The 16,144-nt window shown below is 43.8% G+C and overlaps 1 protein-coding gene across 8 annotated transcripts in view; it reads left to right on the top strand.

Moving 5' to 3' along the window:
* Positions 1–16,144, top strand: part of FGGY (FGGY carbohydrate kinase domain containing) — a 137,369-nt gene that overhangs the window by 118,520 nt on the left and 2,705 nt on the right. The window contains exon 14 of one of the 8 annotated variants that reach the window (XR_011099016.1): positions 14,346–14,488. The exons of 6 other annotated variants lie outside the window; for them this stretch is intronic. Coding sequence is in view for 1 of the 2 variants with exons in the window: in XM_068690948.1 (XP_068547049.1) it covers positions 7,696–7,701 (6 nt within the window). In the remaining variant the exon portion in view is untranslated. Of the gene's footprint in view, positions 1–7,695; positions 8,768–14,345; positions 14,489–16,144 lie in introns of those variants that run through there. One more of the 8 variants, XM_068690948.1, reaches the window with a different exon arrangement.

The following is a 16,144-nucleotide window of genomic DNA, read 5'->3' as shown; positions in this document are numbered from 1 at the left end:
AAGCTGGCACTTAGCTTAGGTGAAAGAGATGAGTAATGGCCCTAAAGATGCTAAGCTGTTTGAAGCTCTTCTAATAAATGGGGTCTTTTTGTGATGAGCTATCCTCACTTTCTTTGACTGTTTGGTATAAAAGCTTTGTATATACAAGCACATTACTCACTATTTACTGGTCGTGGTTGTAAGGCTGTTTAATTTTGCAATGGTCCCATCTAAGGGATGATTCTTGTACTGCATGGAAGGGAGACAGGCGAGCTTTGCTTTTCGCTTTATTTGTGTGACTCTGCCCCCATGGAAACACCGTGTAGCCAGCACATTTGCCATAGGACACAAAATGCCAAACTTGCGGCTTTCTGGATGGGGAAGTTCCACTCATCCCAGAGGAGACCCAGGGGACAGGCATGGAAAGAGACTAAAGGAAACATGAGAAAGAATGTAGTTATGGTGGAGAATGGGGCTTTTTGGGTATAAAATAGCCAGTATCCCTACCATCTCCCTCTGCCTACATCCCTATTCCCACTCTGATATTTTTTTTCCCTGTTGTGTTCTTGCCAGCTTCTTGTTTGTGCCTCTCAGTTATTTTTTTTTTCCACTTTTTTTTGCTTTTCTCATCTGTTGATTCTTTTTCTCCTATTTTATAGTATTCTCTCTTACTTTCTCTATTCTTTCCATATCTTAGCCCCGTGCCCACATCCTCGCATAGCAAAAAGCGAAGAGGAAGGGAAGGTTTGGGGCTCATTCAGTGTGCTCATTCCTCAGGTCTGCTTTCAAGGCTCGCAGTACTTTGGTTAAGCATTGTGGTGCATTTTGCTTTTTTTATGGGTACAGCATATCCATATAGCACTGATTAGGGTATACCAGTGTTCCTGGACTGGAAGAGGAAAGATTTATGATGGCATTGATTGCAGTGCTAAAATAAACTGCCCTCCCTTAGCCAGATGAATACGAGTTTGTAAATGCCAGCGTTTTATACACAAAATGAAGGACACTGGCTGGGGAAGGCAGCTGCCTAGGTTAGCTGTTCAAGATCTGAAAATGGCAAGTCTTTAAAAGCAAAGAGCCAGAAAAAGTCATTTATATTAAAACAAACTCTGTCATGAGTCATTTGCCTTCTTTTTCTCTTACACACAGAGTTTGTCTCAGACCTTCTAAGGCCTGAGTAACATCTGATACTCTTTAGGCTGAGCTGGCTCTAATAGGAGCGGGCTCCTGCTTCCAGTTACAGTGTACCACTTACCAGTCACAGCGTACCACGTAGAGCTCTTATTTAATGTGGGTCTTGTGTTTACAGGCTATAACTATTACTTTTTTTGTCATTTTTATGGTAATAGAAAAGATTGTTTGCCAGTGATTCAGTCCCAGCCATACTGATGAATGGGTTGGTGTCCTGAGCAGTGGCAGCAAAGAGCGGCCCGAGAGGGGCTTTTACTTTTTGCCTCATTCATTTTTCTCGTGCAGCTTCAGCCATGCCCCAAGGTCACAAAAAGCTGGTCACTGTGGATGGTGTGGGAGTGGAGAGCTTGAACACATGTGGAGCAGAGTTTGTTCCCCAAGGGCTAGGGTGTAACTTCGCAACACGCTCTGATTAGGGAACATCACGTAGTACATCTCCCTATAGGAAGATGAGAGGGAGCCACATGAAGCAGAGAGCTGTAATCAGCACCTCCTTTGCCTTCTGGAAAGAGATTCACCTCCTTTTCATGGTACAGTGCTTAGCAGGTTTCTCAGGTTAACACAGACAGGTACGGATGCAGGTGCCTGGCAATTCCTCCCATACCATTACCTTATTCTAACCATATCACTGAGCGTTGCTTTACAACTCTCACACAGCTCACACATGAGCTGTGTGTGGTTTTTCTCCCCTTTTACTTTAGAAGAGGCGACACCAAAGCATACCCTGTCTGAAAAACACAGCCTCTCCCTTTTCTTCTTCCCCTCCCCTCTGTTCCCATGTTTTGGTTCAAATATTTTACCAGGTGCTACAGGTGGGAAAATAGGTTAACTGCAGCTAGAAAATACAAAAGGTGTATGAATCTTTCACGTTTAGTTAACTGCTTGTGCCAAGGCACACACAGACCTGAAAAGGGAAGTTGAAACCTGCCGAATGTCAGAAAAGTTTTGTCCCACTCATAAGCTTACAGAGAAAGTGTTTAAGCATCCCCAGCTTGCTTGGGAAAGGATAACCTGCCAGCCCACTGCTAAAAGTGACCTCACCTTAATTAAGCAGCATGACTCTTGTTCCCCCTAGTGGCTAATTACACAGGATCTGTTTCACATGAGCGTTTCATTTGGCTGCCTTTAAACTTTACTGCCTATTTTTTCCTCCCATACACATTTTTGCTATATTTTGTAACTTTCTTAATTTATCCTGATGTGGACAGTTGCCATTCTTTTGATGGTGATTTCAGGAAGCAGGCAAATACACAATGGATAATACTTTATATCTGTAACACAGCAATAGGATTTAGGGATGGAGAGGAGAGTTTCTGTACATTTTCTATCCAAGCATGCTTGATTTTTTTTCTGCAGCGTTAGCAGTAAGGGTTAAAGAAGAAGGGCTTTTCTGTGTTTATCAGTGTCCCGGTTCATATTGTAACTCCTTAAGTATGAACAGATACCAATGTCCAGAAATGTTAAAACACCTCAAATCAGCAGACTTGTTTAATGTCTTTGAGATAAGAACTGGATTGCCTGGCTTTACGGATCAAACAAATACCATATAAACTGTAGCACAGTATTTCTTACCGACAGGGGAAAAAAGAGCTGTATTTGCCAATGTAATTCCTATTAGCAGCCTGGTAGTAGGAGATAATACACATGCTGAGTGAAGTTCTGTTATCAGCTGTACTACTTCAAACGTAACGTAGACCACTGTAGTACCAAGCTCTTCTGAGTTTACTTTGGTGTTAATACGAGCAGAATTTGTGAATGAGCAAACAATAGATGTTACCTGACTTGAGAATCAGAGAACATGGGTTTTATTCCCAGCTTTGCCACTGATTCTGTCTCTGGCTTTGGATAAATTGTTTAAATTGCTCTTTATTCAGCTGATTTGTGAAGTAGACCTGGTGATGTTTAAGTACCTCACAGACTAGCTTTAGAGTTATATTAAAGGTGATAGAATGAAAAGTGCAAAGAAAATGTATGGCAGTGTTAATGGTATTGCTCTGGTGGATTAAAAGAAGTAAGAGTGGAAAGGCCAGCAGATGCTGACCCACTTGCACTTAATCAGAAAATCTTTTGACTTCACTGGAAAACAAAAGCTTACATTAGAACTGTAACTAGTTTATTATGTGTGGTAGTTTTCATTGCTAATATATAATATGAAAGATGGCTCATATAGTGTGGCATGAATACCACTCCGAAGTTTGTATCAGGTTTTAATATTAATATTTACAGCATTCATGACCTTTAAAGGTTGTGTTATACATCTATGATGAAATGCACTTCATATGCAAAACTCTTGTTTAAAGTAAATATTTAGGTAGGAAAGGGAGACCACATCCTTCAAAGCACAAATTTGGTCACCGCTTGTAATGGCAATTCCTCAGAAACAGCAAAGGCTAATTCAAGGTCAGCATTTTCATTCACAGGCTTGTAGCTTTAGGCATCTAAAGCTGTATCCTACAAGACACTGAGAGAGTGGATGTTCCTTTTGCTCAGGGATTGAGCCTTCCCAACTGCAGTTAAAGTTATTTGCTGAAGACTTGTGCAAATCAGATGTTACCCTTTTTTGACTGCAGGATTAGCACAAAGAGCAGATGCCTCTTGTACTGTTGAACATTTGTGATTTGTCTCTGAAATTGGTTTGTGGCAGGCCAGTAATCCAATGAATGTAATGTAAAACAGGATAAGACTTTTATTTTTTAACCTGTATCCTTTTTCTTGCATGTCTGGGTTGTATTTTTTTATTATTATTATTTTAATTAAGTTACTGAGTTGTAGAACGGCCTGCATTCCTTCTGTTCCTGTAAAACTGAAACGACTGACAGCTTTACAGGCTTACAAGGTTGGGAGAGGAGGGGGTAGGATGGGATTCTACCAAACTTCTCACATTTTATATATAGAGAAGATTAGTGAGCATAAGACAACAAGCACTTTGTTGTCTTTTCAAGCACTTTGTTACTGACCTAATCTGATTTTGCATCTTCACACATTATTCTAAAACCAGAAACCAAGCCAGAGTAGAACAATGGGCTGTTGCACTTAGAAAAGCTGTACAGTAAAATTAAGACTTTCCTCAGACAAAAGTAACATAATTTCCCTCCCCCCATTCTAGCCTTGTCACAGCCAAAGAAATACCTTTGAACAAAAACTAGCTATATATATATATATATATATTAATATTTGCTGTATTAAGCAATTTCCAAAGTACAAAATTGCTGCTAATGGGAAAGTAAAACAAATCTGGGATTTTGAGCTGGTGCAGTGTTCGTGCAAGTAATTAGCCTCTACAAAAGGAGCATTCATCTTGAAATGACAGATAAGCGCAAGGACAGGACTGAAAACTGTAAATATGTTAGCACTTTAAGCGAGAGCACAGCTTCAGCACTTGTTACTCCCATCAGCTGCTGTAAACAATATGGATCTTTGAAACGATCTCTGCTGAGATCTCGGCACAGTAGATAATGATATAGTTGTTCATTTTTGCTTCTTCTGTTTTGTTTTTTCTTCTTTCAGAAAGTGCTTTCTGCAAAGAATAGGCCTGTGATGGTGCCAGCACACACACTTATCTCTCCCCATGAGGAGACCCCGTGAAGCCTGCGGGACCCTGGGGGGAGTAAAGGCAGAGCTGGGCTCTGCCTGTCCCGATTTATGCACAGGCAAGGAACAGTATGTGCAGCTGCAGTGCAGCTTGTCCTGTCGTGGTTCCGCCTCTACCCCAGCCTAGGAAAGGCTCCCTGAGGTCACCCAGGCTCAGCTCACAGTCAGGACGTTTCTTCAAATCCAGTTTTAAAAGAATCTGTTCAGGTGGTGGGAACAGCTTCGCTTGTGTAGCTTTGCAAAGGGTTAACAGCTTCAGAGCAGGAAAAACGGAGGGTTTCATGTTGTGAGAACTGCTTACAATAGGAATTAATTTGAAACCAATAAATCCACTTAGCAAAGGACACTAAAAAGCTTGCATACCATGATAACTTTTAAACATTCGGTGACCTCGCTGAGGTTCTGCTTGGTGACCTACAAGTGAAAAGCTCTGTGAGCCATCTGAGCCTCTGCTATTCATCTCCTCTCTCAGTTTGCTGTCTTTAAATAAAAGGCCAGATCCTCAGCAGCAGGAGTTGACTCAGTTCTTAGCATCAGCTGAATTGTAAAGCACAAAGTGTTTTCTCTTCGGTTGTGCCTTACATTGGCTAGGTTTCCCGCCTGAGTGTTTGATATTAATCCGGTGGTGTTACCGATTCCCATGGCATATATGAGGAACTGAGGTGCAGAAGGCTTGTGTGACTTCTCCAAGATTAAAAGCCAGGAGCTGCGGATCCCACTGCCCTCCTTAGAGCCACAGCAGTGTGCTAGGAGTTTTCCCCCATAGGCACTTCAGGAGCAGCGGGTTAGAAATTTCTCATTGAAGTGAGGGAAGGGGCAAGGTTTGCCTGGAAATAGGAGCCCCAAGGTGCAGCTAGCTGGGGGCATCTCACAAAACATGAAACGTGGGGGGACAGCGGAGAGCCCCATAAATGCAGAACGGTGACCAGCTGGGTATTATAGGGTCAGGATGCCCCTCTGGGGGATTCAGCGTCGTTTGTCCTGGAGATACAGGGACAGCTTCTAAACAAGCTCACCAGTCCCCTCACCTAGCCAAAATCTGGGGGAGGGCAGGTAGGGTCTGTCTAATATACTCTTCTCTGCACGATCTCAACTTTAAAGATAACCCCCGGGGCAGGATGGTGCTGCATTAGATCTCGGGCTGCGAGCCAGCCAGACTCTGCTGCCTCTCGATGAGTCACTCGCTAACACGCTAACTGCACTTTTAATTCCAACTGGTGTGTTTTCAGACACAACCAGCTATTGTTTGGGGCACAGTCAAGTATAAAATCTGCTCTTTTTCTATTTGCCAAATGAATACAAATGCTTTCTTAGAAGGCCTCCTAAGGAAAAAGATGCCTCAGATACCTTTAAACGTTCCTGCTGGCAATGCTGGGTGGCAGGTTTAGATTTGCTCGTTAAAAGAGGTTAAGTAATATCGCTGCAGTCAGAGGCTCTGTATGGTACTAGGGCAGGAGGGGATTAATAGCCCTTGGTTTTGGGTTTGTGCAGAAGAATGCCAGGCTTGACGGATAGCTGGGGTAGTGATGAGGGTAACTTCTGACATTTACCCACAAGAACGGCTTCTTCCCAATGCATCATGTGAGTTGGTGCCTGCAGGTTTATTTTTCTGTGCAGTAAATGTAATTTCAGTACACAGAGGGGTTGTGTACTGAAAGGCGTTCCTACTTACAGAGAAGTTTTAATGATAGAGAACTATATTTACCATTTCCAAGTGATCTCCAAGAGATACATGTGTATAGGAGCAAGTGGATCGGAACTGGACAAGTTCACATCTTGGAAAAAAAAAGCAGACCGTAAGGAGTTTCCCAACATTTTAGTTTCATCTGAGAAAGGCTGGTTTCAGACCTGCAATCTTAGGAATGTGTGGGATGTGTACTCCTGCCCTGCAACACCTGCAGAGCAATTTGTGCCATTTCTGATCCATTCAGAGGCTTTCCCCTCCACCTGTGGTTTGCCCAGCGCGCAGCCTTTTAAACAAGAGAGAACCTTTCTGGTAACAGAGTGCTTGAAGTGGAAGCTGGGAAGGAGTCGTAGAGGGAATAAGGGAGGGTCTGCCTGACCAACACCTACACATTTGCTGAAAACAGCCTGAAATAATTGGGATGGACCTTCAATACCATATGTGGGTTGCTGTGTTGTATCTACGTGGTGTAGTACATGGGCTGTCTCCTGTATTTTCTTCCTGTATACCTCTTCTAATGTGACTGTTGTAGTTTCCTCATATAAATCACTGAAGATCTGTATTTTCCATTAAGATCTAGAAATTAACCGAGACCCAAAATGGGCCCAGGTAGCATGGACTCAGCCAAGAGGTCTTGAGTTCATCACATTTTACAGGAGCATGCACATCACACAGGCTAGTACTGCTGGGCTGGGAGAGGAATGAGTTGTGTGGCTGTTTGTGGCCCAGCAAACCCTCCTGTAATAGTCGTAGTGACTCTGTGGCTGTATGGGAAGGAGCCCATCCGTGAGCTGTGTCTGATGGCAGCATGCTCAAACCAAGCTGAGCAGGTCTCTCAGTTTTTTCAGAGATTGTCAGGACAGCGCACTGCTGTTTGCATTGAGGATGTCACCCTCAATCCCTATCACCTGTTTGCTGGAATCCCACAGTCCAGGTTGGGATCCTCCCTTGCTGCTGCTAGAGCACATTTGGGGAGCAGACTGGCCGTCCCATCCATCAGACCAGGCTTCCCTTGCTATCTAGAGATCAGGAGCAGCTTTCTAAAATTTCCTAGCAATAAGTATCCAATATGTGGAGCAAAGGTGCTTTTTAGGAACAGCACACTTCTTAGGGAACAGCTTGTGTTTGTTCACTTGATCCCTCAAGAAATGTTTATAGCCAGGGGCATGTAAGCTATAGCTAGAGTTTTACTGGCAGACGTGCAAGTAGCACTTGGTAACTTCTCATCTCTCGCTGCCTCTGTTTTTCAGACCTAGAGAAGACAGGATGCCACAGCTTTTAACAGAACCAGGCAACACCAGCAGCTGGTCAGTGGTGGAGCCTTGCTTCAGCTCTTGCCCAATTTAATCACTGGTTGATTTGGCAGAGAAAATCACTTTCTGGAGCAGCACGCTAGAAGCATCCTTGTCTGTAGCAATTACGGCAAGGAAACCAAATGCACTCTGCAGTAGGCAGTTATCTTCTCTGCACTGTGCTTCACAAGGGGGAACGGCTCTGCAGTCCGGTTCTTTAGGCTTAGCAGATTTCTGGTTTCTTTTAGGTTTTACTTTCTGCGTGGTGCACTTTGGAGATCTCTAAAACACCACTTATCTGTTAAGTAATGCTTTATTTTCTTGTAGGTAGAATGTCTGCAAGGTTACCAGAAAGGTTCTCTTCCTATTTTTGTGCAGTTCTGCTCTGCTTTAACATCTCAAGCTTCTAATGGTTTACAGTAGTGAAAGACTTTTTTTAAAGGACTTTCGTTTTTTATGAATCCATGACCAGAGTAATTTCCCAAGTGCAGTCTAGATTGAGTAAAAAGAAGCATATTTCTGAGATTTATTTTTTTTTTAAATAGTAGACCACACACCAGATTAACTAGATAAAAATAATCCCAAATCAAAACTCGCAGCAGGGTTTTTCCTCATTAACCTCAGGTAGACACTGGAGCATGACAAAGAATATATTTGAAAGATGAGGGGAAAAAGGAAAGTTTCCTCAGAATGTGTTTGAAAGATGCGAATGAATAATTAGATGAAGAATGAAATGATGCATGTACTTTTGTTTTCTTGATAAGGTAGCCATAAAGCCAAGTGTAGTCAGAAATTGTTTTCATGACAAAATCCCAGCTAGATAACCCCCAAAATGCGAAAACTTACCGAGAGGGGAATGAATGAAGAGACGTGTGCAGATTAATTAGATCAAAAAAATGTTTTGACAGCATAAGTGAACATATGGAAAGAATTGAGAGAACCCGATCAAGTTCCCCATGTGTAAATGATGCCTTAGCCATAGCTCATAAAGCAAATACAGATGCAAAAAAAAAAAAGAAAAGAAAAGAAAAAGCAAAAGCCCCCTTTCCTATCCCCTCCCCCCCATAAACCCCAACCCATTGCCAGATGGCAAATAAAAGTTTGAACTAAGCAAGGAAAGCTGTGTGTGAAAAGAAATCAGCTGAATAAATCTGAGTTTTGCACCTTAAAGGAAGTGGTACAGTTCAACAAAATATTGTGTCAAATACACAGCCGGGTGTCAGGATATCCTGTGTGGATGCTTGGTCTTCAGCTTCTCTGTTCTACCCTCCCCTGTGCAAACGACTCCTCCTGCTTTCTGTCCAGCTCATTTCTTTTGTTCTGTGGTTTAGAGCGGAGCCGCACACCTGCCCTGCCTGCCCCAAAGGTTTTCACACCTAAAATTGAGCATAAAAGCATTAGGGCAGATAGCGCAAGCAGAGGGTGAGAAGGGGGAAAGAGAAGCAAAAGGACTTGCTCCAGGTTGTGCAGCAGAGCAGTGCTCCCATCACCAGCAGCAATGAGTACGGACAGGGCTGATTTAGCTCTGTGGCAGTCCCCTGCAGTAGGCTGTGATGTAGGAATCTGATCTTTTACTCCCAGGTGAGTTTCCCGTTACACAGAACTACCTGTCAGCACAACCTTTCCAAGTCCAAGAAGCGGGTTAAATAGATGTGTTTTCTTGTGTGGTTGATATGATCAAACCTTCTCAGTCTGTTGCAACAGTGATGCTGTGTATGGCTGATAAATCTATTCCACCTCAAAAGTACAGTCTGTGCTGGCTTGTGGTGTACTCAGGGAGCCTCCACTGTGGTGGCACAGCTGCCAGCTACAGCATAGCCACCGTGTGGTATATGGCATAGCCACACGGTGTGGCGAGGAGGCAGAGTGTGCCCCAGGCTGGTGGTGGGCACCAGGCACAGCTCTGTGCTGCTCTGGTTGCATCCTGGCAGTATCTGCCAGCTTAATTTAAAACTGTTGTGGATCTCCATCCGCAGCATTGTAAAATGGACATAAACTTGATGAATAATTTGTGCGAGCTCATGGCTGGGTGCGTGCAACCAAGCTGTGCCCCAGCTCCGGTGCAGACTGCGTGGACGGTGCCTGCAGACTGTTGATTCATGGCACCCAGTGCCAGCAAGCTGTGAAACTGGAACGGGAGCGAAACACTTGGGTTCTTTCCATTGCCCGGGTAAGCTGAAACCCATGCTAAGCTGACAAATCTGCATCCAAGTAGCTTTGGACACTAAGAGTTGCCAGCAGCGGAGCCCTCACAGAGCAAACTGCTTAATTATTTGATAGTCAAAGGCAACTTGGGGGAGTGCAGAGTCAGATCAACAACAAAACAGCCTATATTTAGTAGCAGTGTGGCTGGAGCTTAGACCCAAACATAGTTTCCAGCTGATAGATGATGTGACAATCATAGCTGACCCTCATCCCATGCTAAATTTGGTCTGCAGAATAAGTAATTAATATCATCGCGAGCGCGACAAGCCACCCTTCACAGCAGCTGCCTTGCCACTGCTGCTCCTCTTATGGCTCTGCGGGCTGGCCAGCCTGGCCAAAGCATGAGCTGTGTGTGACACCGAGCTGCAGTGGCCACGGTCTGACCGATGGCCACGTTGTCTTTGAACGGGATCAGAGTAAGTGCTCTGGAGGTAGAGGTGGTGCCGTGGCCTCATCTGCACTTGCCTCGTCTGTTACGTGATCTCTTTTCTGTTTGTTCTTGTCTCCGATGCTAAGGAGTGAAAACCACCCTCCCACACCGCCGGGGATGTCAAGTGATACGTACTTCAATCAGGCACGGAGGGCAGGAGTGGGACTGAGGCCGCCGTGTGCCACCCACGGTCCAAAATTAGAGACAAACCTAGAGTTACAAGCTGCGTGCACAAGCCAAATCGAGCCTGGAGGGAAACAATGGGCTCAGCCTATTTTAGGGAGAGGTAACTGAACCTTAAAAGAGTTAATTACATGTTGAAAACAACTTGGGGAATTTATTGCACTTTCTGTACCCTGATTCAGTGCTCGAACCAGAAAACCACCTTGTCTCTGTACTGAGGCCCCATCCAAGGGCTGCCCCATTGGCCCTGTTGACTGAAGTTGGAAAGTTTTTGGTAATAATGTTTTTTGGTGTAATAATGCGGGGCATCTACGCTACCTGCCTGGTTCCCCTCCACCACAGGAACAGTCTTTAATAAACAAATGTTTAACATTTTCTCTTAAGATGGACCAGTGCTGTTACCTAACATGTGAGTAGATATGGGGAGTGAGATTCAAAAGGCCAGACGTTCTTTCTAGAAGACAGACTTGAACTGAAGTCCTGAGCTGCTGTCCTGCTCGCTGCACCTCCACCCTTCCATCCTCTTCTCCCTCCTTCACTGTAGACTCACAGACAGCAAACAGCTCTGAGGTTTGATACTAATGCAGCCATCTCTGCTGGAACAGAGCAAAAGGAAAATACAAGCTTGTGTGAAATTTTCCACCTTTTCACTAAATGAACGAGAGCCAAATTTTCACACTTTGGTCTTAGGTGTGAAATTTTTGCTCGGCCCTAGTATTTATCCATAACGTGTTTTAAAACTTGGCTCCCTCCGTTCAGAATACCACAGAGAATTGAGTTACAGATTTTGGGCTTTGTGCATGCTGCCAAGATCTGCCCCTATAACTCAAACAAATTTAAAGGAAGGGGGGGGAAAGCCACTAGAAAAATATTGTATGTGGTCCATCACATGCTTTTTTCATGCAGTCATATACCTCTGAAAAGTAATGTTTTGCTAGGGCTCTGTTGCATAAATGAGTTCATGTAACTCCTGTAAGCATAGATAAGATGAATTTTGCATCTCCAGGCTATTGAGTAAGCAATCCCTAAATGAAAGCCTGTAAGAAGATAGCAGCCTTGCTTACAAATCTTGAAACACTTTAAAAGTATTTCTTGGACATCAGCATTTCAAGAAATCTATTTATTCCCCTCAAATCCAAGTATGTCTGTGACTGGACTTCTTAAAAGGATGTTAGCTAGCAGCTGTTAGCTTGTGGGTATGGAATGGAGATGGGTGAAGGAGTTCTTCACTGCTGAAGAAAGTAAATTTTACTTCATGTAAATTTTGCAGTAGTAAATTTTACTACTGTACTTGTTATAGGGACTTAAAAGTGTAAAGAAGGTTGGTCTGTTACTTTGAAGGTAGTTACACCTGTTGAACTCTACAAATCAAACCAAATGTGGTGGGGAAGAGTGTTCTTAAATATCAGTCTGTTGTAAATGGACCAACTTTTAAATTTTCCTCTGATACTGGATCTGTGATAGCAGAGCTCTACAGAAACACAAGAGTCCAGACTGACCTGAGTGGGAGTCTGGATAATGTTGTCAAGGGGAAATTTGTATTTTAAAGCTCTCTGTGGTTCAGAAATTGAGACTGATCTCCTGTGCGAATGCTCCTGCCATTCTCAGGAATGCCTGATGAAGGATGTTTGCCTCTACAGCTTTCTCACCACTCTTGGCTGTAAGAATGGCAGCTTTTGATCACTTAGTACTACTACAGTAAAAGTGAGTATAATTTCCTTCTTTTGCCTAAGTACCAAGATGAGGTGAATTACCAACTTTGGCTTGGAAAGAAGAGCAAGCCATGCATCTCGTTCCAGCTTGTTCCAAGACTTCTGAATTACTCCTGTTACAATTTCTGATCCAAAGCTGGTTTACAGCAGTTATTTTTCATCCTTGCCATCATTCCTAGATGAGTCATTCTTGGTACAACAGAACCACGGCTGTCACTGGACAAGCTATAAACCAGCGTCATTCAGAGAGAAAACATGATGAATTTGCACTCTACTACACCTCTTGGTTTTCATATTGCCTAAAGATTCCTCCTCTAAGTAGCTGGCACGCTGTTTTTGTAACCGAAGAGTGGTATGCCCAGGCAGTTTGGTGAGCTTTGATGTATGCTTTTATACGTGCAGGCCAAATGCTTTCAGCCACTGAAATTCTGCAAACTTTAGATGATAGATAGCTGTTTTTACTGTTATTAACTACACTAGTTAAAAGTCCTCGCATTTCTTGGGATTTTCAGAATGAGTAATTGGGCAGAAAACAGCTGCAAAATTGCATTTGTGCCTGACTGCCTTATCCATTTAACTTTGGATACACTTTTTAAAGTACCTAAGTAAAGCAGAAGCCTAAATTCTGAGGGGGACTGATGTTCCCAGCTCATTAATTTCCGTGGGATTTAGTTACTTCTTTGGTTTATCTTAAACCTAAGGCTGATGCCCGTAAATCTGATTTTCTCATGTGATGTACGCTTTTGAGGGCCTACATCCCATTAATTTTCGGTAATACTCAGTCACATAAGTCCATGAGTCTCTGTCCAAAAAAAAAGGCTTAAGGACTGTTCACAGGTAGGCTAATCTTCCTTGTCCCGAGGGAGATGGGCTGCTCTTGTGGGATGCGCAGGATCGTGCCGGGTGCTCTGAGTCAGCCCTTCCCTGGGGAATCAGAGGAGAGCTGTCCTCCCATGTAAAGATAACCCTTGTAACACCTGTGTGCTCCTAGTGCCAGCCTGACGTGCTTTCCTGGTGTCTCCTGGCATGACAGAGGAGGTTGCTGCAGTGTGTCTCCCACGTAGTGTTAAAACCTTTTTCTTTCTCTTATTAAAGGGGCAAAGGTTGAAATTTCCAGATGTTATATGCTGTGTCAAAAGAAGGTTTTGTCCCCCTTGAGGGTGGTGCTAGAGAACTGGGGACCCTTCTGTTTGCCCTACAGCTTGTAAGCCATGGGAAGGCTCCGTACTTCAGGGGGCGTTGTGGTGGGCCAGCTCCCCAGCCCCGCGGGCCATTTCTGCCCTGGGGCTGCCCTGGTGTCATACCCCTGCCCCAGCTCGTGCTCAAGAGCAGAATTTGGCCACCAGCACTGAGTGAATTGCTCCAAATGACAGTGGCCCTCCCAACTGGGTCACCCTGCTGCCAGCAGAATGGCACGTGGCTCTGAAATACCAGCAGGCCTTGGAGATTTTGGTTCTCTGGGCCTCTGCCTTCGGTCCCGGGTAGGGTAATCCCATGGGGCTAACTCCCCGTGGTGAGCAGAGTGTTTACTGGCTTCTATCTGTCTCAGCGTTGACACTCTAACAAAAGGTTAGGAATCATGAATGCATCCCTTTATTTCTGCTCCACAGTGCCTCTATTTTTTTCTGTGTAAACCCTTCACTTGCCTCTTGCCCAGCCTTTAGAAATGATGATCAAATGCGAACTTTCAGGGTTTATTTATAGCCTAGCCTTTATGGAAAGAGAGAAAAGAAATGATTAAAAAGCAATTTTACAAAATATTTTGTTTTAAGAGAGAATTCATTGTGTTTAAATCACTGTATTCATTGTACTGTCTAGACTGGCAAACAAAGAAGATAGAGCATCATTCAAATTAAGATTGTGAAATTCTTGGTGACTGGAATTATGGATTTGGATGTTGACCCTCAAACAGACTATTTCTGAACAGCAGCATTATCATTTTGCTATATTTAAGGCTTTGTTAGGGACAGAACAGTGCACAAGGTTGATCTGATTCAGTAATACGATTCTTATGTTCCTTTGTTTCTGATTTCATTATAAATTCATATTTTTAATGTTCTGTTCTTCTTTGTCCCCAGAAAATTGTTGAAAAGACTCTCCTCTGGGAATAAAGTATTTGTTCAAATGAACAATGATCAAGCTGACTTTAAAGAAAACCACACAACCAAAATGCAAATTAAGAGAGGAATTAATTTAGGATATTTTGAGCAACCTAGAACAAGTGAGTTGTTGAAAATTGCTGGCTGTGTATTTCTTTAACATGGTACTTGACATTATCGTGGTGGTTGCTGTGAGGCCTAATGCTGTGGATTTCTGCAGACCTCGATAGGTTTAGCAGATTTAAAAATACAAAATATTTATATGATGAACTGGAAGAGACTGCTTTGGCATCTTCCTCCTTACCTGTGCTTAAAAAATGAGCTAAATGTGAGTCGGCAGAAGATAAGGCTGTGTTTCCTGATTTAGGTCAGGCTTTGAAGGACCCGTTTTTCTTTAGGGACCTCCTAGCCTCTCCTGCTCCCGGCCCCATGGCGTGGTGGTTTCCCCCTCACTGCCTGTCCAGACCCTCTGTGCCAGAGATGAGGCCGGAGCTTCAGGAAGGCTACGGGCCTGTGTCACTGTGAGAGCAGCTTATTTCAAGTTTTGGGAAGTCACAGGGAGAAGATGAAAATTTAAATGTGAAGAGAAGCTTCGTGTTTGGGGAGAGATCAGAGTTTTAGGACGCTTGCTGGAACTTTTTGCAGTTTGGCATAACACTGGTAGCAGTGGAAACTCCAGCTCCCAGGGAGCTTAAGAGGCTTTCATCAGCTCCGCGGGCCCTTTGAAGACCACCACAAGTGGTCTGAAAGCTGGTGTGTTGTGGGTGCCCAATGTCTTGTGGGGCCTGAGTGGTGTGACAGCGGCACAGGTGGGAGCTCGAGGACGTGCCCATACAGCACCCATACCACTGTGGTATCTGTGCTCTCTTGAACCAACCTGAGAAGACCTTTAGCTGGATGCATAACGGTGTAAAAATAAAACCTGGCTAGATACATGTTTATCTCAGAGGGCTGGCTTATTTCCCGAAGAAGTAGTCAGTGCATTTTTCAGCACTGAAAGTTGTAAGAGGCCCCAGAGTAACACACAAGGTTAGGGGGGAGTATTTATGGCAAAGCAGAACCTTTCCTGGGATCAGCGCTGTTCGTGTCCTCTTAGTGCTGCCCGGCACGGGCCAGCAGCAAGCACACCCTGCCGGTGTGCACAGGGGGAATAGCAACGCCTGGCCTTCTCTTTCGTTTTTGTTGCACTTGAGAAAAAAGTTGATTTGTCTGAGACATTTGCACCCTATCAGGTGGTCCTATTGTGCTTTTTTTTTTTTTTTTTTTTTTTTTTTTTGTGTGTGTGTGTGTGTTCAGTAGCACCTGGGCAATTCAATAGGTGTAAAGCAAGGAATTGAAAGCTCTGTGACTATTCCCCTTGGTGAGAATGCTTTGAGGGGCTTTGCTGTGCAGCGTGCAGGATCTCTGCCTTTGTCTTATGTTTTCTGTGTTTCTCCTGTAAGACAGGAAGCTATCTTAAAAAAAGATATCTGGTTGTATCAGAGGAAATTGTCTTTTACTTTTTTTTTTTCCCCCATGTTCATTCATTTTGTGAGCAGACTCAATCCATCTGGCCATGTAAGGGGGTTGTAAACGATGGACTGTTGCAAACAGGAACAATGCTTGAGCTAGTATCACTTGTTAAGGAGTAGAGAATAAATGCTCATTTCTCTTACTGGGAAAGATAGCAACCTTTCCCTGCCAGTATTTTAATCTGGCTGCTGTGCAGGGTCTCTGTGCCAGCAGGCGCACTTGTCCCAGAGAAGAGAACACAGTATCTCACTGGAAGTGTTATTTCA

This window comes from Anas acuta, chromosome 8 (genome assembly GCF_963932015.1).
Source record: "Anas acuta chromosome 8, bAnaAcu1.1, whole genome shotgun sequence".
In the NCBI taxonomy this organism is placed as follows: domain Eukaryota; kingdom Metazoa; phylum Chordata; class Aves; order Anseriformes; family Anatidae; genus Anas; species Anas acuta.
The sequence above is the reverse complement of the archived record's forward strand: the minus strand, read 5'-3'. Positions and strand labels throughout refer to the sequence as shown.